The sequence below is a fragment of the Pleurodeles waltl genome, chromosome 4_2 (genome assembly GCF_031143425.1).
Source record: "Pleurodeles waltl isolate 20211129_DDA chromosome 4_2, aPleWal1.hap1.20221129, whole genome shotgun sequence".
Taxonomy (NCBI): Eukaryota; Metazoa; Chordata; class Amphibia; order Caudata; family Salamandridae; genus Pleurodeles; species Pleurodeles waltl.
The window spans coordinates 77878537-77905392 of NC_090443.1; the positions used below are offsets into that span (position 1 = coordinate 77878537).

The 26856-nt window shown below is 40.4% G+C and overlaps 1 protein-coding gene across 2 annotated transcripts in view; it reads right to left on the reverse strand.

Moving 5' to 3' along the window:
- Positions 1 to 26856, reverse strand: part of MYO1A (myosin IA) — a 239212-nt gene that overhangs the window by 64976 nt on the left and 147380 nt on the right. For both annotated transcript variants that reach the window (XM_069230771.1, XM_069230772.1), the window contains exons 12-16: positions 22813 to 22899; positions 14305 to 14370; positions 13669 to 13773; positions 8446 to 8508; positions 7794 to 7994 (exon numbers count right to left, since the gene is read on the reverse strand). In XM_069230771.1, coding sequence (XP_069086872.1) covers positions 7794 to 7994; positions 8446 to 8508; positions 13669 to 13773; positions 14305 to 14370; positions 22813 to 22899 — 522 coding nt within the window. The remainder of the gene's footprint in view (positions 1 to 7793; positions 7995 to 8445; positions 8509 to 13668; positions 13774 to 14304; positions 14371 to 22812; positions 22900 to 26856) is intronic.

Sequence of the window (26856 nt, forward strand, 5' to 3'; positions counted from 1 at the left end):
CATGTTGGAGCACTTTAAACAGTGTATAGAAAATGTTACATAAGACACAGGAGACTACAAGGTGTAGGATTCACATATTACATGTCATCCATACTGGTAGACATTTGTTAAGAGTGCTTGGTCTGGGGAAGCATAAACTCAGAATTCAGAATGTAACACAGTGGTTAAAGTTGACTTTACTAATAACAATTTATTTCTACCCAAACAAACCGTTTTTTGCACAATTGGGATAATCAAAGACTAGCAAAACATAGCTTTTTGATGGCAATTCATAGCTTATTGTGCAAGATTATGACTGTGACTCATGAAATGCACAGTAACAAAAGCGTCTCTGTGACAAAAGCAGTATCCCACTGAGCATCTCACATACAATATTGTTCTGTGATCTGCATAGTACATGTTCTTTGTAGCAGGCATATTAACCCTCTGTGCTACCTTAGATAAATCAAAACTACCACCAGACAAAAGTCTGATCTTTCTCCAGCAGGTATATTAATCACCAGAGTTTTCTTGGCACTTTTATTGTTGCCTGAAAACGATTGGATATACAAGGAACTCTGCAGTGCTTTTAAAACTGCTGCACTGCTACAAAAACGCCCCCTAGTAACAAAAGTGGTCCTAACCTACCAGCCTCGCCGGTACAGTCAGGCCGACCCTGATCCACAGGAGCCTTTTTGGAAATATTGTCTTGCCGGGATCTAGAATAAAAATACCTTAAAACACCTGGTATCCCTTTTAATCAGTGGTGTTTTAGGAATGGATAAAAACAATTCTCTTTTCAATTAGGGAGATTATGACATGCACCCTAAAACCAAGTCAACATGTTTCAGCCCCTACCGGTAAGTAACCCAAAGGAGTCCGTGGGCTTTCATCAGGGCCAGAATATGCCCAGTTTGAATTAAGGAGGTTATTATATGGAGGTTCTATTGGCCTCTTGAGCTAAGTCTCGCAGCCTATCCAATTTTGGTTGTACAAACCGACAAATACACACAACATGCAGAGGGGTTACTCACCCTACAGCTGAGTCCATTACTTCCTATTGGGAAGCAATGTCAGTCAGAAGCGACATGTATGGTTATTGCCCATACTATCTTTGTTTTTGACAGCATGCATCACACCAATGTGTCATTCATATATAAAGACATATTGTGTGGGACAGGACAAATAAACAATGATCTAAACACAGAAATCCCAAAGGGCTTTGCTTTGTGCACTGCCAAGAACACATGTATGTAATCACTCAGTGCAGTTCACTCCATCCTATACACTGCAGAACGTGAAATGAAATAGTGAAGGTAAATATGTAATATTATATTACCTTATCCAATTTTGGAACTTTCTTTTGTGACATAGGAAGGTGGAGGAACATGACCCTGTAGTCACACATTGTATAATACAGATGCCAGTATTTTGTGCAGATGGGTATGCAGAGAGAAAAAGAGAAGTATCTAAATTGCACTTACTTACAGGTAGGTTCAGATATAGAGCATTCTGTCAAAAATCAGTTAATCACATTGTCAAGCATGTCATGTCACTTGTGGACACCTATAGTAACTCCCTGATTCCTTCTTGGCTGCTCACACATCTGTGGAGCAAGCCCTGATTTTTATATGAGCTCTCTGTATAAATGGCCTCTTTCCGGTTGAAACTGAGCCGCCGTGAGATGCATGTGATGCCATCACGCAGGTAATGTGAGCAAGTCAGAATGGTGGGAAATATAGTCCAGAAACATACTTCAGTTATCTGTAGTGTATTGTTTGAAGGCACCCCCGTCCTGCCCAGCTGCATGGTCTGATAAAACACCAAAACTATATAGTGTAGGCCACTATTGTATGGAAATATACTATAGTGGCCATACTTCGGAAGACATTTAATAAAAGAATATAGGATCAAATGTTGTATCAAGAGTAATAATGAGGCAATATTCTTACTAACAAGCCTTGTCAAGCAGTTCTATGGAGGCTTGAAATAGATCTTGTGAAATTATTGAGGAAAAACCTGTGTTCCATGAGCACATAATCTCTTTCAGTTGTTTGTATGGAGCAACATACTGAAAGAAGGATAGCTTACGTTCATGTTTCATCCTGCTTATGATGTAATGTCACTGGTGCGGACAGAAGGCTAGAGAGGGAAAATACATATCCCCATGCGATTCCATTGTATACTGTTGAGTTGGTTCCATGGAATTTCAACATGGAGGCCGCCCTTATGGAACTGCAATTTTGTAACCCATCTTTGTTCACGTTCTAGTAACGTTTTGTCCATATTTATACTGGATGTTACTTTTTATATAATTGCCCATTTCAGATCAGTATCACTGTTCATTTTTTTTAAGCTAATGAGACATCATCCAAGTTGTACCTTTCTGACACAAGATGTTGCTTCTTTGTTCAATAATCCTTACTTTTATCTTCCTGGATGTCATCCCTATATGCTTTCATTTACAGGGACATTCAACCAAATACACCACATTACTGGAATTACTGTTTGTGTGGGTTCTTTGTACCCAGGAAGTTTTCAATCCTGCGTCTATTCCCTTGCATGCCTAGTAAAGGGGCATACTGAGCACTGACCACAGGGATAATGTCCTGTAATGCCACAAAGGTTCTATAATGTTCTTTGATCATTCTTAAGTCTGGACTTTGGTCTGGTATGAATTAACAAGTCTCTCATGCTCAAGTTTCTCTGAAAGCAGAACAGGAGTTTCTTAAAGTTCAAATTCTTACAGTTATAAATGCACCAGTGTTTATTTATGATTTTTTCACTGCATTGAATACATTACTATAAGTGCTTATGCAAAGCACCTGGCTTTTCTCCTCTCTTGTTTTGTCTTTAAGGAGCCAATCTCTATCATTAGTCCTAGCTCTTTTGTTTACTTTATCAATTAGGTGTTTTGGGTATTGTATCTCAACCAGTTTACTTGTCAACTTTCCTGTCTCAGTTTTATAGTTCTGAATATTTGAGCAGTTCCTCCTAACACAGAGGATTTGTTCAGCTGGCAGGTTCTCCCTCAGAGAGCACAGATTTGCATTCTCAAAGTGAAGTAACCTGTTTTTGTCAGTGGGCTTGGTATAAATGGTTGTCGTCAATCCACCATTCTCTGCTCTAATCGTCAGATCTAGGAAGGAAATCTCTCTATTACTCAGTCATACTGAACTTTACGAACTGGTTTAGGTGATTTAGCCACCCCATAAATTAATTTGCACTAGTGTTGCTGCCACTTTAGATGATAATGACACCATCAATATAGAGGCAGCACATTATCAAGTTTTTTGGAAGGAATTATTACGACAAATGGGAACTTTTTCAAATTGGCGGACATAAAGGCATGCTAAACTCAGGCCAAAGGTGCTCCCCATTAAAGTACCTTGGCTATGTAAGTAAATGGTGCCTTCATATTCTTTAGGACTATACTGGCTAATTTCATTATTCAGTCAACAGGGGCATTGATAGTCCAAAGTAGATTTCCAATTATTCCAAGACTCTCAATTTTTAGAATACTGGTGTAAAGTGCTTCTACATCTAACCCAATCATTAGCTCAGTACTGGGCTCAAAAGGCACTTTTTTTGTCATATTCAAAAGATGCTTGGTGTCGTTTACATATGACTTCATTTTAGCAACCAAGGGTCACAGGAACCAGTCCACAAAGCTGCAGAGTGGGTCTAGGACTAAGCTAGTCCCTGAAACAATTGGATGTCCAGGCAATGGATCTTTCTGTTTTTTAATTTTAGGCAAGGTGTAAAAGTACTGTCTTTTAGGTTTTTTCAATGGCCAGAAACTCTGCCTGTTTTTTTTTTTATTCTAATCGTGTGTTTGGTTTCCTCCACCAGACCCATGATTTCTGCTTGGTTTTCCTTGGTTGGGTCTCTTTGCAAAGTCTGATAGTTTCTTTCATCTCTTAATAAGGCCAAACATGCTTCATGGTAAGCTCCCATGGTCTGGAGGACTATAGCCCCACCTCGCCACCTTGTTTGATGACTTTATTTCCTCTCCTCTGCAATGATTTTGAGCCCATTCTTTCTTGTATAGTGAGGTTGCCATATTTGTGTTGTCCAGTGTCAAGAGCTTCTATTTCTTTTGTAACTTTATTTTTGAAGGCTAGTACCTCTTGGAGTATTGCTTTCAAAGGAGGGTTGAAAAGGGATTTCTTTTTTAGATCAGTGTGTCTGGGGTTTTGTGGGGGTGTTGGTTTATTAAAAAAAAAAAACCTTAACCCTGATTTCCTAGAAGAATTCGATAATTTTGAATCACAATTTGAATTTGTCAGTGAAATTTGTGGGAACTAAGCCCAAACAATTTAGTGACTTTACTTTGAGTGAGGAATCAAGTCATGGGAACACCACCATGCTATAAGTGACTATTCTTTTTTTTAATTGCTTGTCCTCAAGGAAAATACGGGATTCGTTGTTAACAATCAGACCCGCTGGAGCTGCATTTGTTCTTAGGTATTCTGTTAATATTGTTCCATGCAGCAATGTCTTGAGCTCATGTTTTTCAGTTCTGTTAATGTGCACTAACTCTCTGCTTTTGGGAGTGACTGAGTTATGTTTGTCTCATTAATTAATGGTGGTGCTGACAGAACAGATGATGCTACATCATCTGAATAACTTAAACCAAATTCTTGGCCTCCCTAGCTAAATCAGTTACTTTAAAGTTAACTACTACATTGCCATACTCTGACCCAGAAGGTGAAATGCTCTGTGCATGGCACAGCCTTATGACAATAACCCAACAATCATAGTTGCTTTTTTCCTAAGGGGTTACTACAGGTGTCCACAAGCGACATGACATCCACGAGGACATGAGTAACTGATTTTTGACAAAATGCTCAATTTCTGAACCAACTTGAAAGTAAGTGCATCATATATGCTTATCTTTTCTCTCTACATACCAATGTGCACCAAATCCTGGCATCTACATTGTACAGTGTGTGACTACTTGGACATGCCCCCCACCTTCCTCTGGCACAAAAGAGAGTTCAAAAACTGGGTGAGGTAACATAGTATTACATATTTACCTTCACAATTTCACTTCACATTCTGCAGTGTATAGCATGGAGTGAACTGCACTGAGTGATCACATACATGTATCCTTGTCACTGCGCAGAGGCAAAAAACCCTCTAGATTTGATGTGTTTAGACCATTGTTTATTTGTCCTATCCCACACAACACGTCTGTATATACAAGTGCTACAGTTCAGTTTTATTGTGGTATGACACATGCTCTCAAAAGGATTCTATCATGGGCAATAACCAGATATATCGCTTGTGATGGACATATAGGCCCTCATTCTGACCTTGGCGGGCGGCGGAGGCCGCCCGCCAAAGTCCCGCCGTCAGCTTACCGTTCCGCGGTCGAAAGACCGCGGCGGTAATTCTGACTTTCCCGCTGGGCTGGCGGGCGGTCGCCTTCAGACCGCCAGCCAGCCCAGCGGGAAAGAGGCTTCCACGATGAAGCCGGCTCGGAATCGAGCCGGCGGAGTGGAAGCTGTGCGACGGGTGCAGTTGCACCCGTCGCGTATTTCACTGTCTGCGCAGCAGACAGTGAAATACATGTAGGGGCCCTCTTACGGGGGCCCCTGCAATGCCCATGCCAGTGGCATGGGCACTGCAGGGGCCCCCAGGGGCCCCGCGACCCCCCCTACCGCCATCCGGATCTCGGCGGTCCGACCGCCGGGATCTGGATGGCGGTAGGGGGGGTCGGAATCCCCGCGGCGGTGCAGCAAGCTGCGCCGCCGCGGAGGATTCAATGGGGCCGCGGTACACTGGCGGGACCCCGCCAGTGGTGCCGGTCCGACCGCGGCTTTACCGCCGCGGTCGGAATCCCCATTGGAGCACCGCCGGCCTGTCGGCGGTGCTCCCGCGGTCCTCCGCCCTGGCGGTCAAAGACCGCCAGGGTCAGAATGACCACCATAGTCAATGATTTCTTTTTCTTCCCAACAGGAACCGGAAGGGACAGACACAACTGTAGGGCGAGTAGCCCCTTTGGATTTTGTGTTATCTGTTTGTCCCACCAAAATTAGATAGAGCATGAGACCTAGCTCAGGAGACCAATAGAACCTCCATATAATAACCTCCTTCATTCAGACCGAGAAATATTCTAGTTCTGGTGAAAGCTAGCGGACGCCTCTGGGCCATTTACCTGTAAGGGTTCAAACATGTCAACGTGGTTTTAGTGAGTAGAGTCATAACCTCCCTAGTTCACCTTTGATTTGGTTTTATCTATACTTTAAACACCGCTGATTAAGAGGGATACCTATGTGTTTTATTCTAGACCCCATCAAGACAATGTTCTCAAAAGTGATTCCTGGGATACGATTGAGCCCATCCTGTTTTTTAGGGACCACAATCCAACTCAATGATGATGAATTCAACTACGAGAGTGAGTGAGGTTCACCAAAAAAAATAACTATGATTTTTAGGTTATCGTCATAAAAACTCCAACTCCACCTTCCGGGTCAGAGTGTGGTAATGTAGTGTGATACCTTTAGTGTGATTGGTTTAGCTAGGGAGGCCATTTCCTACTAGCCCCATTTGCAGTAAACAGATTTTCTCTCTCGCCTTCACAATCTGAACGATTTGTTTCTCTCGGGTGTTTGTTACGAGAAATGCTATTTACCACATGTGGTAAGAGTGCTACCCTATTCCCCCCAACTACTATTGCAGGCCTAAGGGCCTGATTGCAAGCGGCCATGTCAGATGAGATCATTTTCGCATTCAATAAAATCTGACCCTCTGGTGTTTGGAATTTATGTGCTGCAATAAATATTGCCTATTTTGCTATTTTGGGAATAACAGGCAGATTTAGGTGCTTACTGTACTTTTTCTCTTGTTAAATTTTAGCAGGTTTGACAGGATGAAATTTAACATAGGGAGCCATCTTTATTGCACCTGCTAATTACTGGGAGCAATAAACATGGCTCCACTCATAATTGCAATCAGGATCGCAAGTTAACAGCTCAGTTATAATCAGACCGTAAGAGTAAAACACAGACATTTATAGCGTCCAGATTACACAATAGTTTAATAACGCTAGCACTTATGTCACTTTGTTGTCATATAACGAAGGGCCTTAAGTGTTTTATCTGTACTTCTCTTAACATACGACATAAAAGTGGATGGATTAAATCTCGGACTGGACAATTCCATAATTTAGTACAATATTTGATCTTGATTTTAGGGTCCTGGAATCGGAAGAAGAAGACTGGCTTTAAGTGCCTGATTGGCCCAGAAGGAGAGAGGAAGGGGGCAAGTGTGGCTTGAGCTGTTTAGCACAGCAGTAGATCCTTGTATTAGGTGTGGGATGCAAGAATTGTGGTACCACTTTCCACAAATGCTTCTTTCCCTACATAGCAGTACATTCCAATATCTGGAATCACTGAAAGAGGAACAAAACATTATCGAGAGTTTACAAACAACCCAGTCAACTGAAGTTTCAACCAGTCACATAAACAATATATGTTCAATGTAATCGGTTACAGGTTTTTAAAATCTGTACATACTGTTTTATTCCCTTACTAACAGTGTCGTTTCACACTTATATTCACTTTGGCAACTGCTCTGATGAGATTTATGTTAAATAAATAATTTCAAGGTAAAATGTTTGAATCGCTTAGTGAGACAACTGCCATTGAGAGGTTACCACAGCATGAAATTTTAAAGCGGTTAAAGAACTAATTCCGTAGCTTGTCCCTTACACAACTGGCATAGTGGGCATTTTGATATACCATTTCTGTTTTTGAGTGAAAGGCTCTTGGAAGAAGTAGGGTAGAAGGGATACGGAGCCCCCTTACCTGGCCAGCATAGTGCTTGATTTCGAAGCAGCTGTCGCGCATGCCTTTCACTGCGATCTTCTTCTCGTTTTCGCTCGCTCTGCTCTTGAAGTGCTCATGCCTGCTGAACGCCTTACTGAGTTTGGACAGGAAGGTGGCATCGGATACGGTTCCGGGGCGGAGACACTCCTCGTCCAGAAGGGCCAGGATACCCTTTGTGCTCTACAGAGAAGCGAGAGATAAAAGATCAGCTTGAACAGGTGTGCATGTGCAAAAGTAAAGCCCAGGAGGTAAAGTGATTTGCAGGTTCACGCAAAAGTTTATTCATTAGGAAAGTGGATCAGAACTCACGTCTGCAGGTGCCCCTACACCACATGTCCCAGCCTAATTAGTTCAAAGAAAATTGTCTTATCGCATGTCATGTCACACTGTGACCAATTTGCATGAACACTTTTATATAAATAAGAGGTTTAGCAGCACAAATTTTCTGTAGACAGAAAGTTGCTGTGCAACGCATCCCAGGTGATGACAACTTAAACCGCTTGAGTGATTGACAGGTCTTTGCTAGGTGGATGTTCACAATGACAGGCCCACACCTGATGATTGACATCTTCAAAATGAAACATTCCCTGATGAGATTCAGTTCAAACCACAAAAGAAACTGACTACTCACATCTTCAATCAAGGTGCAGATGATAGTGTTGTCTGTGTAATCCACTGGAGTCCACTTGATCCCCTTAGAAAAAAAGAGAAAAGTCAAAGTTAGGGAATAGAAAACATCCTACGAGACAATGAGGCGACGTTTTTTAAAACTACGGGATATTGCAAAGAGACGACTGCCGGGCTGATGCCTGCTGCACATAATCTAATTGCACAAAAGATGCTACCAGTCCAAGGAAATGTGACCAATTTAAATCTGTATCCAAGAATGGTTGGGGATCCTATGGCTGAAATGGTGAAACTCTTGATTTAAATCAGGATCTGTTTGGATGGAGTTAGGCTGTTTTTTTATAAATTATTTCAATGCAACCAAGTTACAGACATTGACAAAACCAATATGTCTGGCCTTGGCAATCCCGTGCAATGGTTTAATATTTCCTTATTTTATAATGAAAAAGTTGATAACGATTGGTCTTGGAGTCCTACAGTAGTAATGCAAAACAAAGATAATTGAAATAATGTTCCAATTAGTTACAAACGTTGGATCATGTGTTCTTGGAACATGTGTGATCTTCCTTGTATATCTGCAGTCGGTCAAGTAATACATTTTTGGAAGTCAATCAATAGCCTTTTGTTTCAAGCAACATGGCACAATGCATCTTTTCAACTAATTGGATATACTGAATAGCCAACACAAGTCTTGAAACAACATTATTGCAGCTAATTTGGATCTGAGAATATCCAAATTGGAATTTTCTGTGTCATGGCTGATGGATATTATAATTCATGAATGGGAAAGAAACCGACCCCTTCTGTTGTTAAATGTATACATCAATCCACAGAGAAAGGAGAAAGATTACCTGTGACTTTTAATTGGATATCTTTTTTATAACTCTTTGAATGTTACAGATGGCAATGGTGATCATACTGACCTACAAGATCACTTACAGAATATTTCTGCTCAAGGGAAAAGAATTCAGAAGCAGAATAAAATGGGTTGACAATTAGTTAATTTTTTGTATGCAGCGGGGTTAAGGGCATTGAATGGGCGGTTTTGTAAGGATAAGCCAATGGCATCAACTCTTGATTCTAAGACCACACATTCTGTTTTGGATTACAAGTTTACAAGTGTGAACTTATTTCCCAATACCAATCATTTTCAAATTGCGCTGCGGTCGGAGAGTTGCCACTGTCCTCAAATAACTCTTTAAGAGTATAGTAAATCTTTTTTTTTCCAAGCACAGCGACCATAACGATTCAACCTGAAACATCCAATTTGAAACGTCTTAAATGGGCAGGTGAGATTACCAATCAGATGACTCTTTTACCAAAAAAGACCCTCCAGTGCTGGGACTATGACGAAGAATTTCCTCCATTACGGTATAGCCGCAACTACCTCTTAGAATTGACCAAATTTACACAGGACCTGGTAACTGAATTTAGATCAAAAACTAGTCAAAGCGGAACAAAGCTTGGGTAAGCCAGGCCATGCAACACTTGGTTCACCAAAACTTTACAAGAAGGAAAAAAAAACATTTAACAGACAACTGTGGTATTCTAAAACAACGTTAGAAAACTCAACCATTCTTGGCTAGGAAGAGAATTGGGTTTCTGATACAAAAATATAAAACAGCAGTTTGGAGGGCAAAAACAGCAAAAGAAATTAAATGTGGTCCCACGTATTCACAATTTGTAAAACAAAGAATGAAAAAGGGTTTTGGAATTTTATCAACACCTTAACCCGCAGGTATAACAGGAGAACAACACACAAACACCACTGCCTCAATTTGGTAAAAACACATCTAAAAACATTACAGTGTCAAGACAGATTACTTATATAGCCTTACCGGCCATTAAAGTCCCACGCCACTGTTAAAGGTCCGAGCCATAAGGCAAAGGCCTTTAACAAGGGAGCTGGCCTTTAATGGCCGGTTTGGCCAGGTATGGTGGGATATAAGCCTATTATAACATTCCCTAAAGGGCAGAATGGTCTAATTAGTTAAACAAATACCTCACCGAGCCGAAGTGGATTGAAATCGCCTCAGGCTAAGTGAGGCCTTTGTTCACAGCAACAGCTGAGAACAACAAAAAAGGGAATGTTGGAGCTTCCGGCTTTTACCAGTCATTGAAGCCCTGAGCACTCCATTGTCTTCAATGGAGCTTCCAACATTCCAATGTTCTAATATATTTATAATCAATTCACCGATCAGCATGTGCAGAAGTGTCTGACAATCAAAGGAACCAGCTATAGTTGATTATAAAAAAAAATGATGGCCCAAAGGGTATTCCAAATGGTCTATTTAAATCAGACCAGAAACACTGGTCTAAATTTCTCTCCCCTCTCTATATTCATTTTCTGTCCAGAAGACAGATTCCAGACTCATGGAAAGGGTCCATACGCTATCCAATGTACATAATGGGCCATGGGATGAGCCAATGAACTACAGATTGATAACCTGATTGGACGTAGAAGCTGAGTACTTTGCAAGTCTACTGTTAAGTGACCTGGAAACATGAGGTCAGGATAAAAACATCGTCCCATTTAATCAAACAGACTTTCGGCCTTGAGTCAGTACTTATTTTACAATGCAAGTATTTGCCACAAAGAAAATAGGAAAAAAAGAAATCATGTCACCAACCAAGCTTGGTGAGGAAATATTTCCAATAAAAAAACACAATTAAACAGAGAATTAACCATTACAGATACATTTAATGAAATAGTATATACCATACAGTTGCTTCCTAGGAGTCAGGTGTGCTTAGAACAGGAACAGAAATCCATTTTAGCTTTAATGCACATCATAGGAAAACATGATTATTATGGGCCTAAAGAAGAGGTACTATTTTCTTGGAATAGCTATAAACTAAAAGCATATCTTAAGCACACAATGAAGACCTAAAAAAATAGAAAGAATGGAAAGACAGAAGTATTGGTCCACTAGCCCTGGCACTGACATGCACTTCTTTTTAGGCAAAAGTGAAAATGTGGTCGGGCAAATACCATCACTCAAAGTGCAACAAGGCAAATAGCTGCAGTGGGCTCACCCACTACCCGATGCCTGATGCTGTGGTATATGGAAACAAAATATGACTGATACTTGAACAGACCAGTTGATGAAGAGGACTGATCCAAAGCCAGCCATTTGTTTTAAAATTTAGGAATGTTTTTGATTAAATAAGGCTACTGAGACAACTAAAGATGTTTCTAGACTAGAGTTCAAAATACTGTACCATTCCTAACAAGTATTGCATATTTCCATCAAATTGATGTCAGCAATTACATGGCTCACACACAGACAATATAGTTATGCAATATGCATTCAATATCCACACTATCCGTCTCATACATCTGCATTGTCATTTCCTGAATTAATATATCTTTTGTCAGCTGTAGAAACTTTCCCCATGCACATATAACAGTCAACATGTTTTGGTCAGTGTAATAAACAATGTAGCCTTCCTCAGGATTGTGAATTTTAGAGCTACTATAAGTAAAGGTTGGTCACATTACCATTAGTTTTTTATCCTTTAAATACCATATTTGTAGAATTATGTAGATGTGTTTGTTTTTTCTAACACCTTTGTTATTTTTGAAGCGTACAAAGGCATCTGGGTATTAAGTGGCCAAAAAAAACCACAATGGCCTAAAGTAAAATATATACAGCACAAAAACACAGAAGAGATTCCTTATAACAAGTAAGGTTATAGCTCAAGTTTCATATTAATATGGCTAAGAAAGGGCCATATTTCTTTCTAATTAAACAATAGCTTGGTGTTATTTATATTAAATGTGTTTGATACTGATGGATTTGAGGTGGAAGAAACTCATATTTGAATACTGCTAATAATTTTTTTGAATCTCGGGGCTGCCATTTGCCAAGCCCCTCTTACCTGCCGCTTGTGGCAGCCCCACTGTCTTCAAAACGTGTTTCCTTGCAATCTGCAATAATACTAATGACTCTAGTGTAGTTGGGCAGACACTGGTCTTCTGAAGTTCGGCATAGAGGTCTTATGCCTATCCTCTCTGTCATCACCAGACTTTGGTCCATTCTGCACATGCACGGACCGGGGCCACTACAAGAGGATGGATATTTCAGTCTAAGATTGGGTGCCTTATCAAAAGGTAAGCCTGGATGACAGCTCACATTTTCTTGCTTCTTGATTCTTTATACTTTATCTGGTTCCAGCCTTGTTATCTAGACATCTTTCCCAACAACTTATGAGCATCCATTTACTTGTCTTGAGGCATGCTAAACCTGAGCAATCTTCTCAACATTACTGAACCTTAAACATTCACTATAAAACATCCAATTTGAAACATTGTAAATTGGCAGGTAATAGCCCAAACAGCCCCTGCTGAGGTCTCTTTGGGCTACTACCTGTGTCTTCCTGGGATCTTCAGATAACATTCAGCCCCTCTAAATTTACTCATTTTTGGCATTATCTATTGGAAAATGTATCACACTGGTACTGTGTCTTAGTGATTCAAGGTAACCCACCATTCGGCAGAATACTACTTGTTGCTTCCGTTTACTTTTCTGCTGTGCAACAAAGGTACTAAATAAGGGCTAGTGGGTATAAACCCTAACTTAGTGAGCTTATGGGTTAGCAGCTATAAGGAGGTTTGCTAGTTCGTTTATTATTAATTCTCCTATTCCTTTTTTTCTGCAGCTCCTATCTTCGTAATAGGGGTCCTTGCCTGTAATCGTCAGCTCCAGTTCTACTTTGTGATTGCCTTCACGTTCGCCACTGAAGCCAGTCCCTGAATTGTAATTCCCATTTAGGTGTTGCCATTGAGGATTGAATGTGTATTTCCAGTGGTTCCTGCTTCACGACCTAGGTTAGTTCCTGATACTGAAAATCTGATCAAGCAAATAACCTACATCAAATAGCTATCCCAATATCCAAGTGGTCATTGAAAACAACATTAATTAATTGGATTAGTTTCTAACATTAATCACAATAATGATGGTTCTACATGTATTCTGTTTTGTTCATTTTGGCATTAGTAATATCATATATATTTAGAATTAGTGCTACTTATGTTACAGAACAAATGCAATTTTCAATACATGATAAAAATGACAGTTAAAATATTGTTTTCAAAATATCATTCATCTCTTGGGGAATGTGAAATCCCCTGTGCTCGAAATATACCCCTTCTCAAAATCTTTGCCTCTTGCCAACCCTATCTTCTCCCTCTTGCCTTTCCCTCTTCTGCACCACTGACACATACCTCTCTGACATACTCCTCCTGTTCCTCTTTCAGGGTCATCCGGATGAAGACCTGCTGTAGCTTCTCATTGCAGTAGTTGATGATGAACTGCTCAAAGCTGTTGTCCTAGAGCAGAAAGTATGCAGTGAATTTGGGAGCGAGGTATCCAGCATCAATTAACAAGATAGGATGGTGGCAGTGAGCGTCATCCATCGAAGCATTCAGTAACTTGCCAGCAGCAAAAAAAAAAGGGTGGCCATTCTTTGCTCTGTGGCTATGGACCTAGACAGTGATAACGCTGGTAGGTTTACCACAAGTGAGAGCAAAACCCTAATTTTTAGTGGCCATAAATACTTGCATGGCTGATCAGCTTAGTTTGTGCTCAACCGCTGCCACCTTGTAGGTTTAAACCACTGCTCAGCTTTAATAACCAGGAGGCTAAATGTGAACATGAAATGTAAAAAGAATGGCCATTTATCTGGAACAGCAACTTTACAGATTTAAGTGATGAACAAACCCAGACTTACAGAATCAGTTGGTTAGAAGGGGATATTGACACTCAGAAGGATGGAGATAGTGACCAGAGAACAATATTACACACATCTATTATAGCTAACATCAGCAGTGTGTCCAAGCAACACAACAAGCAGAGCTTACCTCTGTGATCTCAAAGCCGTAAATATCCAAGACACCCATCACCTTCTTCTCTTGAACCTTATGAATCTGAAGCAAACAAAAATGCAACAGTGTCTTGCATTAGCTCCACTAACCATTCTACTTGGTCTCAGAAGATATTTTGCATACCTAGAGATATTTATGATCTGAGTTCTAAACACTGTATTTAAATCCCCTTTCACTTGTGGACTGAATCTCTAAACAAGAGTGGCTGGATCATTTATTACTGGGTAAAACTATCATTGAATTAGCCATTTACAATTGCCAGCACTAACAAGAGTTGGATTTCCCTACGATGATGTCTATATTTACTAACAGAGTATTGCTTTTGAAATGTCAATATGATCAGGACAGAATCACACTGTTAGATCAGTGTGAGACATCAACAGAGTCTCGCTTCACATCAAACTCTGTGATTCTTTTAACATTACCAAAGATTCTCATTATTAAATATTACCCTCTCTGGCAACAACCAGCTCTGCTCTAAGTCAGACATCACAGCACACCCAGATGCCTTAGGCATCTTGGGTGGGAACCCCATGATGAAGCATGTCACTAACAGTTGTTAGTGGGTTAGAGTTGTTCTGTAACTAATCAGGAGTACTCATTTAACAGATCAAGGGATCAATCATGGCACAGGCAGTAGAGCCCCTCTTGTTCATTGTCTGATATTGTTTGGAAATAGAGTAAGCCTTCACTCTTCTTGCTCTCCTCTTTGTTGATGACACTATAGAAATAACATCCTACATACAGAACATCCAAGACCAAGTTTGATGAAGTAGAAGGGAATTAGGTTTTAGTAGCTAGCAAATTTGTGTACAACTTTGGGAAACACTTGAAAGGGAGGAGTTGAACACAAGAACTCTCAAGGCCTTTCTATGAGGATTCCCCAGGGACACCTACCCTTGTAAAATGCAAATGCATACTAGTAGCATTGGACCTGTATATGAAGAAAGGCAGTTGAACTTAGGAAAAACCTTGTATAACAAATCGGCTAGAATGCATTCAATTTGCATTCATGTGGGTCGTAATGGAGTAAGTTGGATTTATCTGACTCTACGTTCATGCTGAGGCCGAGGTGTAAACCCTTTATTTGCCTGACAACTCATGAAACAGCGGTAAACGCCTCTGAATAACAAAGTACTGAACACTGAACTCCAATAACCTTTTACACAGAACTTTTAAAAACAATCAGATTTAGGAGTGTGAAAGTATTTTCAATGTGAAACTACTTTATTTTCTTGGCGTATAAGTTATTTTACCGAATGCTTTGTACAAAAGTAAAATTTAGTCCCCAAAATGTGTCTGAGAAATCAGTGTGAGCAGGAGCCTAGGCAGGCCTTACCTTTGGCTGCAGTGTCGCTACACCCTGATGCCTGCAACCACTCTCCCACCTGCGACTTTACGGTGTACAGTACGCATCACTGTAGGCTGCATACACAGCAGGCGGGAGAGAGAGTAATCAACTTCTATTTGAATTGTGGTTCATTATAATCGAAGAAGGGCTGCCAGTACAATGATCTAGTGAAGGTCCTAGCTGTCCTCCTATTTTTATTCCCAATGCCAATGAAAGGACTAATTATCTATTCTGTTAAAGTAGCAACAGACCAGGACTGAGTAAGTGGTGACAAAGAGTCCTGGTCCCCTGCAGTAAGTGCTGGTGGAGTCCACTAGCGACCACGGGCACAAATTAACCACTTCTATCATAGCAATTAAAACTAGTACTGGGCAAAGTTTTAATTCCACTGGCAAATTTGTACAAAGTATGCATAACTTACTTTTCAAATAGTTGCTAACTTTATGTACTTTGAACAATTTCACAGTTTCTATGCAAAAACAGGTTTTACAGAAGAATGCTAAAATGATTGTTTCTGCAGTCAGTTATTTAGATAAAGGTAGGCTGTAGTTTCTCCACAAAATTCTCTCTTGTAAAAATTAACCAGCGTGTGACATTGTGAACTTAATGATTTTTTAAACTCACTCTCTGAAGTAGGAGAAGGTGTATACAGTGCCACTTGCCCAATTTTTGTATACAGACACATATTTTTTCTCAACAAACTTTGGTTCAGAGCAAGAAAGAGAAAAATATCGAAGAAAGTGAAATATGGAAAAACTGCGACAAAGGAAGAAAACAAGGATGAAAAAGAACCTGCACAAGTGAGATAAAGTCAAGGAGTGTCTGTAGATTAAAAACGGCATGAGGTGAAATCGAGACTTCACAGCTTTGCTATTCTAGACCCGACATTCGATAGTGCCAGCCATGAGCGTCTTACCAAAACTTTGGGCCCAGTACATATTCTTTTACAAATTAAGCACTGGTTGGATAATGACAGTTTCCCTTAACCCCATGAAAGTTTTAAAAAGAGAGAACAGTATTAACTGAGTGTGTGCCTTTCATAATACAATAATTTAGGACTCAGGGGTGCTTAGCCATTGAAGGCTAGATCCAATTAATCTTTTGAATGTTCTGAGGGGTGAGGAGAAACACATTAAATCATTCTAATCAATTTACAATGCGAACCATTTGGTCACACATTGAATCTTGGCAGCAGAATCAAAGTTCAAAAGATTTATTACAAGTTTAAAACCGGACTTATGTAAATGAGTCTCAAAACCATACTATATAAGTACAGAATTACCAAAGGTGAGTTAAAGCGCCAAGTCAAGTAAAAGTCTACTGACAACAGACATACTAACAGCAATACAGAAAATAAGAAACAATATTTGGTGCTCAGAATCCAAGATTTGATTCTCTTGCCTAACCATTGATCTACAGAATTCTAACTACTCTAATGGGTTGTAGGAAACCCCAAGAGTTTTCTAATTTAAAGCAATAGAGAATTAATTAAAAGTGTCAGCACTACAGATACCTCAGTAGAAGTTTCATGTAAGAGAGATGTACGTAGAAAAAAGCCACATCAACCAAAGCAAAGGAAAACAGAGGTCTGTACCTCTAAATCGTTAAAAAATTTGCTCTAGTCAAAGGGAATCTGAATCTGTAACAGGCTAAAACACCCAAATCACACCGTAACTCAGATAGCTGACGTCACTGCCAGTAACCTTCCATGGTCTGTACACGTTTGTGAATGGTAACGTCTCATTAGGTTTCCATCTCTCAGTCCAAGCACCAGAACAACCTTGGATTGTTCTCACATTCAGGAATCTGGAGGGAAGTTCATCTTCACAACTCTTCTTTAACATTCCCTGTCCTTAGCAACCTGTCTTCCCATACCCCTTTATCTACAACTAACAATAACAAGCACCAGGACGACCTTGGATTTTTCTCACATTCAGGAATCTAGAGGGGAGTTTGTCTTCACAACTCCTTTTTAACTTTCCCCGTCCTTGGCAACCTGTCATCACCTACCCCTTTATCGCTTTTCTTTTGATGGTGAATTTATTCTTCCGGAAGAAATCTGGAGGGAGTACTTGCCGAAGCCCCAGCTTAAAGATCTTTGGCAAGTATCTACTACACTTCTTTATAATACTGTTAAACCTGCTACTTTAAGAAGAAATCATTTATTTTCAATCCACAGAGCTTTTTGGACTCCCACAAAGTTCTCCAGACTGAGACAGGATAACGTGGTGAGGTGTATGAAGTGTGGTTCTGCTTCAGCCGATGATCTACACATGTTTGTAGACTGTCCTCTACTCCGTGAATTATGGCAAGAGGTAGGTAAAGCAATTAAGGAAATTCTTCCCACAATTCCGAAGGTAAGACCGTCGATAGTGATCTTTGGTTGCTCATATGAGGCGCAGAAGATGGGTAGAGATGGAGCTAAACTGTTGTTCTAGATGATGCTTGTGGCAAGAAGGGAGATATGTAGGAAATGGATCAGCCCTGCTCCCCCTACTCTTGTTGAATGGAAAAACTCTCTAATTTATAATCTCAAATTAGACTGTCATAAAGACTGTAAGAGAACTAGATTTTGGAATCCCATGAAGCAATGGTTGGGAATTGGGGAGTTATACATAGGTAGGATGTGATCCTATGATTATACTCTTTCCTTTGTGTTCCACACTGGATTTCATGTGGAAAGTTTTTCCTAGTCAGGGGAGATGTAGTGGGAGACGGGTGGTGAGCAGTTGTGTGAGAACCTTGCTGCCCCCGCGGTCTGTGAAAGGAACTTTGGAAGGTAAATGAGGATCAAAAAAATAAATACGCTTTTCTTTAACTGGAGGCTTGTGCAGATGCACCTGCACATAAAGAAATATGCAGAAAGAGCAAAAAATGCAATGTTAAAGGTTAAACACAGAAAAACATTTCAGGCCTTAATCCAGCCAATTTAACATAGACCTCAATGCACATTCAAATACATGGTTATACGTGCATTTCACATAAGTACTATAAATGGGGAATAAGTATGGAAATGTGAATTAACTAGATTATCATAATATTTATACATTGAAAAATACTGCATACATGTGATATGCATATGATTATTCTAAATTTCTACTTACAGGTATACCTCAGCTAACGAATTTCAGCTCTCTTTGTTTGCATGAATACATTTAAGCACACATTATTATTATATATATATCATTGAGTACATTTCATTTCCCCTTCTGGACACATAATAGCACAGTCAAGTTATGCTCTCTCAGCACCATCCACAAAAGCTTGCAAGCTTAACATAAGATGGCTGGTACAGTGCTTTGCAATCGGTAGCAGGCCAAAAGGCCAAAAGACTGCGCTCTGGGAGTGTCCCTCATCCCACTTCCTTCACCTACTTTAAGACTCTCAGAATTCAGGATTATTTGGGGAGAGAGATTAGCAGAAGTTGCAAGTATCCTAGGACGTTCTCACACCATCTTCCATTGTGCCCATTTTAATGTAAGATGTTTAGTATGTTTACAGACACTGGTCGAATCCCTCATTCTTTCAGCTTTTTGGGATAATTACCTTTTATTTATGATTTTTTTTTCATTGTGCCAACAAGCCACCTGCACTTGTCATTCCACGGAGTTAGCCGTGCAACACAGTACAGTGCTGACACATGGAGTTGGTAGATAATTGTTATGTGCAAGCTAGTGTGGTTGAGTGGTTGCTCGTTACAAGTAATCACCAGTAAGTTCAACAACAGTTGCACCAATTCATAGGAATCTGGTTATAAGAGTGAGGGTACAAGTGGAGCTTAGGGTAATATGTGGTATAAGTTTGTGGTGAATGCATGTAACTGGAATCTGGCCATTTAGCATCCTTTCTTGCTGAGCCCTAACGTTGTGGTTCTCATTTATTTATGAGATAGTTAAGATTTCAATAGTTTTCTGAAAGTAGGTATTTTGTTTCGGCCTCCGTGGCTGGCAGGGAGAACAGTCGAAGCTTCTGGGCCCTGTACTCCCACAAATCTTTTTCCTACGCTGTGTTTGCTGACCAGAGATTCCTGGCTTAGCAATACTGTGTGATCTGCAAATACTGTGCGTCAATGTATGCATGTTACTTAGAGTATGCTTTGTGCAAGATGTAAACTACGTTCATCTTAAAAAGCACAGACCTCAGAGAATATGCTAGGGTTCTATAAAACATCCAAATAAGAAATATTATACCCATTTTTTTTGCAATTTTGGTCATATATACTAGGAAAGTATCTTAACATTCTTCTATAAATCAATAGCTGTAATACTCGATAACACGTAACAGTGGCACTTAGAAATGTTGTTTTATTGGATTGGTAGAACCAGAGTTAAAAAATTTTACCATGGCACACTGGTGGCATTTCTTGTGAATATGTTCCCAAAATGGCCGCGACTCTTCTCTGATGATTAGAGTCGCATAACTACTGCATTGAAACTTCCGCCCTTTACGCATTAATGACTGTAATTGGCTGTCGAAATAAAGCATTGACAGTATAACTCTAGATGCTGGCAGCCAATTTGCGGTCCTAAAATGCTTCCTGCTCTGCTCCTTACAGAAAGAGATGGAACACCTGGTTGCGGCCTAGCTCTCAAGAGTACAGTTGTGTGTTAATGAGGGCCTGGTACAGCTTGAGTGTATTGTGCAAAATGTGCATCTGTTTTAAATTCGCCCCTCGAGCGTTCTCCTCTACCAAGTGGTTTCTGAAGAGGGCTTCAGCGATCGAGCTCTTGTGAAGAACTGTTAGCCCCAATCTGAAATTGCTGAACTCCACTACCAACTCTTTTTCCAAACAAAAAAATGGGGAAAATTAGTTTTCAAGTAATGGGGGTGTTTTTTTTTCCTCGATCACTGCTAATTACTTATACGTTCTGTGCATTCAACACAAAATGCGGTGACACGGCTCCACAATTATAATTCAATCATTTCTGTGTTCCTTTTCAAAACAGTACATTTTCCAAAAGGTTTGTTCCACATACATAGTTTTTGTAGTTTTTTCAAGGTAGAGAAAAGGGTTTACTTTGGATCTGTGCTAATAAAGTGGAACATTACTCTCATCACGGCATTACACTGTGCACCATGGAGCAGAGTCGGACTGGATATCACAAGCGGCCCGGGTAAGATGCCTCGTGTGACCTAACGGAATATCGCTCTTACATCCCTGCACAGTGTGAACATGAGCTGTGAACTAGAGCACGAGAGGAGAATTTATTAATAGGTGACTCCGAGCATCGACATAGGAAATGGGGACGGTGAGGTTCATATCCCTCCAGATTTTGGCAGAGGGTCTTTATGGCTGGTGGGGGACAAAAAAAACAGGTCTAACAAGTCCCCTGCAGGCCAAGAGAGAGAAATCCAAAGCTTTAACTATTATATAAAATCTTTATTGCACAAGCTAAAAGCATTGTAGATACTACGAACTTACAATAAAACAAAGATATCGTCTTTAGAAAACACCACCCTCAGTGGCATTATGATGTTCAGATAAAATACTCATATTTAAAACTATATCAATATCAAACAATTAATTTAACATTGCTTAAGCATGCTTTCAGCATAATTCCTGATTTGTAACTGAAGCTAGGCTGGTGTTCAAAAATGTCTGCGGCAGTACTTTCAGTTGTGTAAAAATGCATATTATGTGGAGTAATGACTCCTTATCAGCTCTGCATGTCTGCATATATTGTTCTTTTTGTCTTTTAAGCGGCCATAACGAAGTCCCATGTTGGTAAGAAAAACAACCTTGCTCTGATTAACCTTCTCTTCCTCTCAATACTGAGAGGTAAATCCCTATACTTTTGCCGTAAATGTATGCCTCTTTTTTCTAAGGCAGAGCAGTGTCAAGCAAAAATATATGAATTTTGCTTCTTTTAATGCAATTGTTTTGCATGTTGTTGTGGTCAGCATATAATCAATATGGTTTTACACTGGGGAGTTTTTATAAAGGTTTCCAAATATAGAGTAGCTTATCCAGCCCAGGTTTTTTCTTTGCATTCTGAGACCGGCAATCCTGTGTCTCTTTCATCTATGGACCTGGCTGGGACACCTGAGAACTCTGCAGGGGTAACTACAAATGAGGACAATCAGTGCTCTGCGGCTCTTTGAGAGAAGCATCATTTCTGAATATTAGTAATTTTAAGTTTGTTGTGGGCATTTGTAACTCATTTCTGTTGTGCAACGTCTTGTGGCTCGCTTCCAGGGATGTCACTTCTTGTTACGTCACAGGTTATGCTAATTCCCAGGTACTTGCTGAAAGGCTTTCCCTCTACTCACCCACAACAAACAGAAATGTATCCTCATCCTACACCCACAAATGCGAGGGAGGAGCTACAGTGCAGGTGGGGTAGTGTACACTGCAGCTATAGGAACACATTTAACCTTTAGAAAACGCGCAGTGAAATCGGCCTTCAAACCACAAAATGTGCAGGGTTTTAGCTGTAAAACCTTTAATATAGCAGCTGATCCAGTGGCAGCAAAACTGAGTTTATGGCCAGTCTATCCCTGACATTTTCTAGTCCACTGAAGTAAAAGAAACTAAGACAGGCCCCAGGAGCAGGGGCGGCTCGTTCCCAATGGTGAAGGAGCCTCGCCACCCCTGGAAAAATAAAACAACATTTTGTGATCACTTTATTTTTCAGGTGCTGGGGGCGGGCTGATCCATGGGAAAGGGGGGGGGGGGGGAGGGAGTGGAGTTAGTGCACTAAGTGCGCATGCAAGTTTGGCCGGCTTCTTCAGGCCGCCCAAACTGACATGCGCACTTAGGTTGGAGAAACTGCACAGACTCCCACATAGTGTCGGAGCGGCAGAACAAGCCCCTTAGACCAGTCCTGGCACTGCTCTCAGGCTAGCTATAGCAAGAAAGCAGCACCAGGATTAAGTGGGGAGCCTGTTCTGGTGTCCCAGGGACTGCTGGGACACCAACACCATCAGAAGAGGAGCAAGGCGGCCGGCGGTGGCAGGAAAAGGTATGTTTATTTTTCTTAGATATTTGTAATTCCCCCTCACCTCCATATTTACCCCCCTCAAGCTTCCTCTTGAGATTTGCAGTGGCTGCCGCTGTCCAGGAATTGCACATATATCTCTCATACAATTGAATTAGGCTATCATGTTAATATTTCAGATGTCGAAAAACTCACCCGAATGCTTTGGTTTATACGGTCAATTATCCAGTTGAATAGGCGGTCGTAGATGTTCTTGGCCAGGGCATCACGAGCATAGGTGCTCTACATGGAAGAAGAGGGTTTACACAATAAACATGATGCAGTGGATGAATTACAGATAACTATGTAGAGTATTTCTGTGTGTGTCTGTTTTGGTGAGACTGCCAAGGTAGGTAAAGAGGGACTGCCAAATTTGACAAAATATGATTGTGCCAGTGCAAACACAGAAACATAAGCCCCCTAGCAAATAAAATAACAACAAGCAGAACTTGACAAACATCAGGTTTCAGTTACTTGTCCAGCCATCGCTTAAGCTTTTCATTCTGGTACTTGTAGTTGTGATTTTACTGCACGGTTAAGCGAACTACAAGTACCAGAATGTAATATACACACACAAAACAAAGGTTAAAGTGACATTATATTTAGGTCTCGCAACAATACAAAAACTGAAGTTTAAAAACAAAAAAAAAGCACAGAAATTCAACAGTTCTACTTTATTGACTTAACCATAACTTACATCCCTATCATGTACTGCTTATGGCCTCAAATATTACATCACTCATGACATGTTGTAAGTCACAATTTTCATACGTGTATGTCTTCGTTTTTCATATGTATAGGTCTTAAGCTGTGTGCAGTGTGGGGTTGGCTGAAGGGTCTGACCTCTGGCACCCATCCCCTCGTAGGCAGCCAACACCCCGTGGGAGGCCAACTCTGAATTGCTTTCCAAACTCACACCCTCACCCTCACCACACACTGATAAATTTTCCATCATATTACATAACTCGTTACACGTTCTATGACATCATTGATAACATGACTGCAACATCAGGAATTACATAATTGATTACAGGACTGCATGGTGGGGGTGGGGGTTATAGTTACTTTAAGGTACTAGATATAGTTAGCGGGGGATAACTATAAATGGAGAATTTCATTGGTATGGTCAATTAAAAAAAAAAATGTTTTAACTGACATTTTCACCTAACTATAATATCCCTTTAACCTTTGTTTTTTCATTGATATTCTAAGGTTTTTTTCAATGTAAAGATATTATTACAATTCCTAACTATAATCTCACTATATATACATATATATATATATATATATATATATATATATATTCATTCATATATATAAATATATATATGTGTGTGTGTTTATGTGTGTATATATATATATATATATATATACATATATATATATATATATATATATACATATATATATATATATATATATATCAAACCAAGGCCCTTTCAGGATTATATATATATGTCTTACTGAGGGCACCAGTAGGTTTTTTGGTTTGCTAATAACATTTCTAAATCTTCACACAACTTTAAAAAAAAAAAGGGTTATCCACCCCAGCTCCTTCCTGAATCTGAAAAGTCGGGCCAAAAAGAAAGGGGGGCTCACAAAATAAAATCCCCATGTATTTTCCATAGCCTTCTTTAAACATGGCTACAGCAAAAACTGTTGAACAGAATTACACTAAATTCGGCAGACAGCCGATTGGTGAAAATCCTTTCAGTAGTTTTTGAGAAATTAAGGGTAAAAAATAATGGTATATCTGGATGGTTGGGCTCGTGAGACTCTTGCGAGCCTCCCTCAAGAACGAGAATTTAAAAATGGAGCCTTGTGACTGGCCAAGGCCTGTTTTTCCCCCCGAGTGCCTTCACGCTCTCATGTGAGTGAGAGGTTCTTGCGAGACTCACAAGCTCTCTGATTGGCTGGCTCTTAGAATGTTAGTGATGAAATAGCAGCCATTACTGTTTACTGTGAAAAACTGGAGTTGGTATGGAAAGTAAGTAAATAAACTATAAAAGGGGGCAGCAGAAAGGCATGCTGTCTTCCTAGATGTAGAGAAGAGGTATTTAAGGGATAACTACTGTGAAGATTATAATTGAATATTGGTTTTAACTAATTTTTACGATCTCACAGGACTCTTGCAGAATCCTGAATAGTAAAAATTAGTAGATGGATTCTCAGTACATTTTATTAGTAGGAATTGATATTGTGATGCTTGTTTTGAGAAGAAATAAGTACTGTGATGAATAGACGGTTAATTTTTATTTTTCAATCTTGCGAGGATCTCACGAGACTCACATAGAAAATTACTAGGCCTGCAAAAAAGTGTTTTACGATCCTGCAAGAGTCTCATGAGGTTACATGGGGAGAAGTAGAAAAAAAAAAGGCCAATGCTCACCCAGTATTTACTACATGGTTGAAGAAATGCTGTGATCTCATTGGGTGCAGAACCAGAGAGAGCTCTGCTTGTCCTCGGTGCTTTGGAGAAAGAAGTCTGTTTGAGTTGTGCTCAGCAGAAGTGAATTTATGTGGAGGTGAAAGAGTCTAGTGTCTTCATCTGTATTTTAGAGAAACATTCAAGTTCAGGTATTTAATAATATATTTTATCAACTTTGTTGTACAGCGTCAGTACTAATGTTGGTAAACTTACTCTACACCATGTTTACAGACTGAAAAGCTGTTTGTGGCGGCATAGATGTGTCAATATAGCTTTTGAGAGGTTCACATGTAGAGAGATGTGAGCAAGGTTTGCAGATTGTGTTAAAAATTAGGCGTTTAACCATAAATACATATATGTATTTATATATATATATATATATATATATATATATATATATATATATATATGTTTCCAAAGCAATGCGGTCAATTGAGTAGCGACGCGCTCATCAGCTGGTGCGGAGCACGAGGGCAGACCGTCCCCTCAACTAATTTGTAAGACAAAAAGATTATGGCAACGCACTCTGTTAAGGCTTAGTTCTTCATTTTAATCAGTGCCCTATGAGAAGTGTGAGTGGTGATATTGCTATTTCAGAGGGAAACACTGTGATGAGTGTTAGCAAAGGTGTATAATGATGAATGTGTTACTTTATTAACTGCTTAGGAAGGAGAGCTCATGGCATGTTGTAATTTAATTGTGAAAATATGAAAACAGACGGATTGAAGGTGTGGAAGTATTAGGAGAGAGGAATAACAAGTTACTGGTGCACTAGGTACAATTGTGATTGTGGGTGAAGTGAAAAGTACTAAAACTTAGACAATATAGTAATGTATCACTGTTATCAATTATTAATCAGTATGTAATTTTTTATCTTTTAAGTCATTTTGGGGGTCATTCTGACCCTGGCAGCCGGTGACCGCCAGGGTCACCGACCACGGGAGCACCGCCAACAGGCTGGCGGTGCTCCCGAGGGCATTCTGACCGCGGCGGTTCAGCCGCGGTCAGAAAGGGTAAACCGGCGGTCTCCCGCCGGTTTACCGCTGCCCCATTGAATCCTCCATGGCGGCGGAGCACGCTCCGCCGCCATGGGGATTCAGACACCCCCTACCGCCATCCTGTTCATGGCGGGAAACCCGCCATGAACAGGATGGCGGTAGGGGGTGCCGCGGGGCCCCTGGGGGCCCCGCAAAGTATTTCAGTGTCTGCTTTGCAGACACTGAAATACGCGACGGGTGCAACTGCACCCGTCGCACCCCTGCAACTACGCCGGCTCAATTCTGAGCCGGCGTCCTCGTTGCAGGGGCATTTCTGCTGGGCCGGCGGGTGCTCTTTTGGAGAGCGCCCGCCGGCCCAGCGGAAATGTCTGAATGGCCGCCGCGGTCTTTTGACCGCGGTGCGGTCATTCGGCGGCGGAACCTTGGCGGACGGCCTCCGCCGTCCGCCAAGGTCTGAATCACCCCCTTTGTCTATTTTAGGAACAAAATTGAACATTTCCCTGAGGAAATAATTATCTGCTTACATAAACAGCATACAAGAGCCTTATTAAGAAAAACAGGATTATTGTGTATAATTAGAAGTGAGTACCTGAGCAGGTACAGTGTATTCATGTTGAAAATATGTAGAAGCACACAAAGAGCTCTGCAGTTCAGTAGGACAAGCCAACTGTGAACTCCTTTTAAAAAACTGAATGCGTGAGAACCTTTGCCAAGACTTTTTTGCTAGCTTGCCCCAAAACAAAAAACTGCCACAGGCGCTTTGTCAGGCTAAGA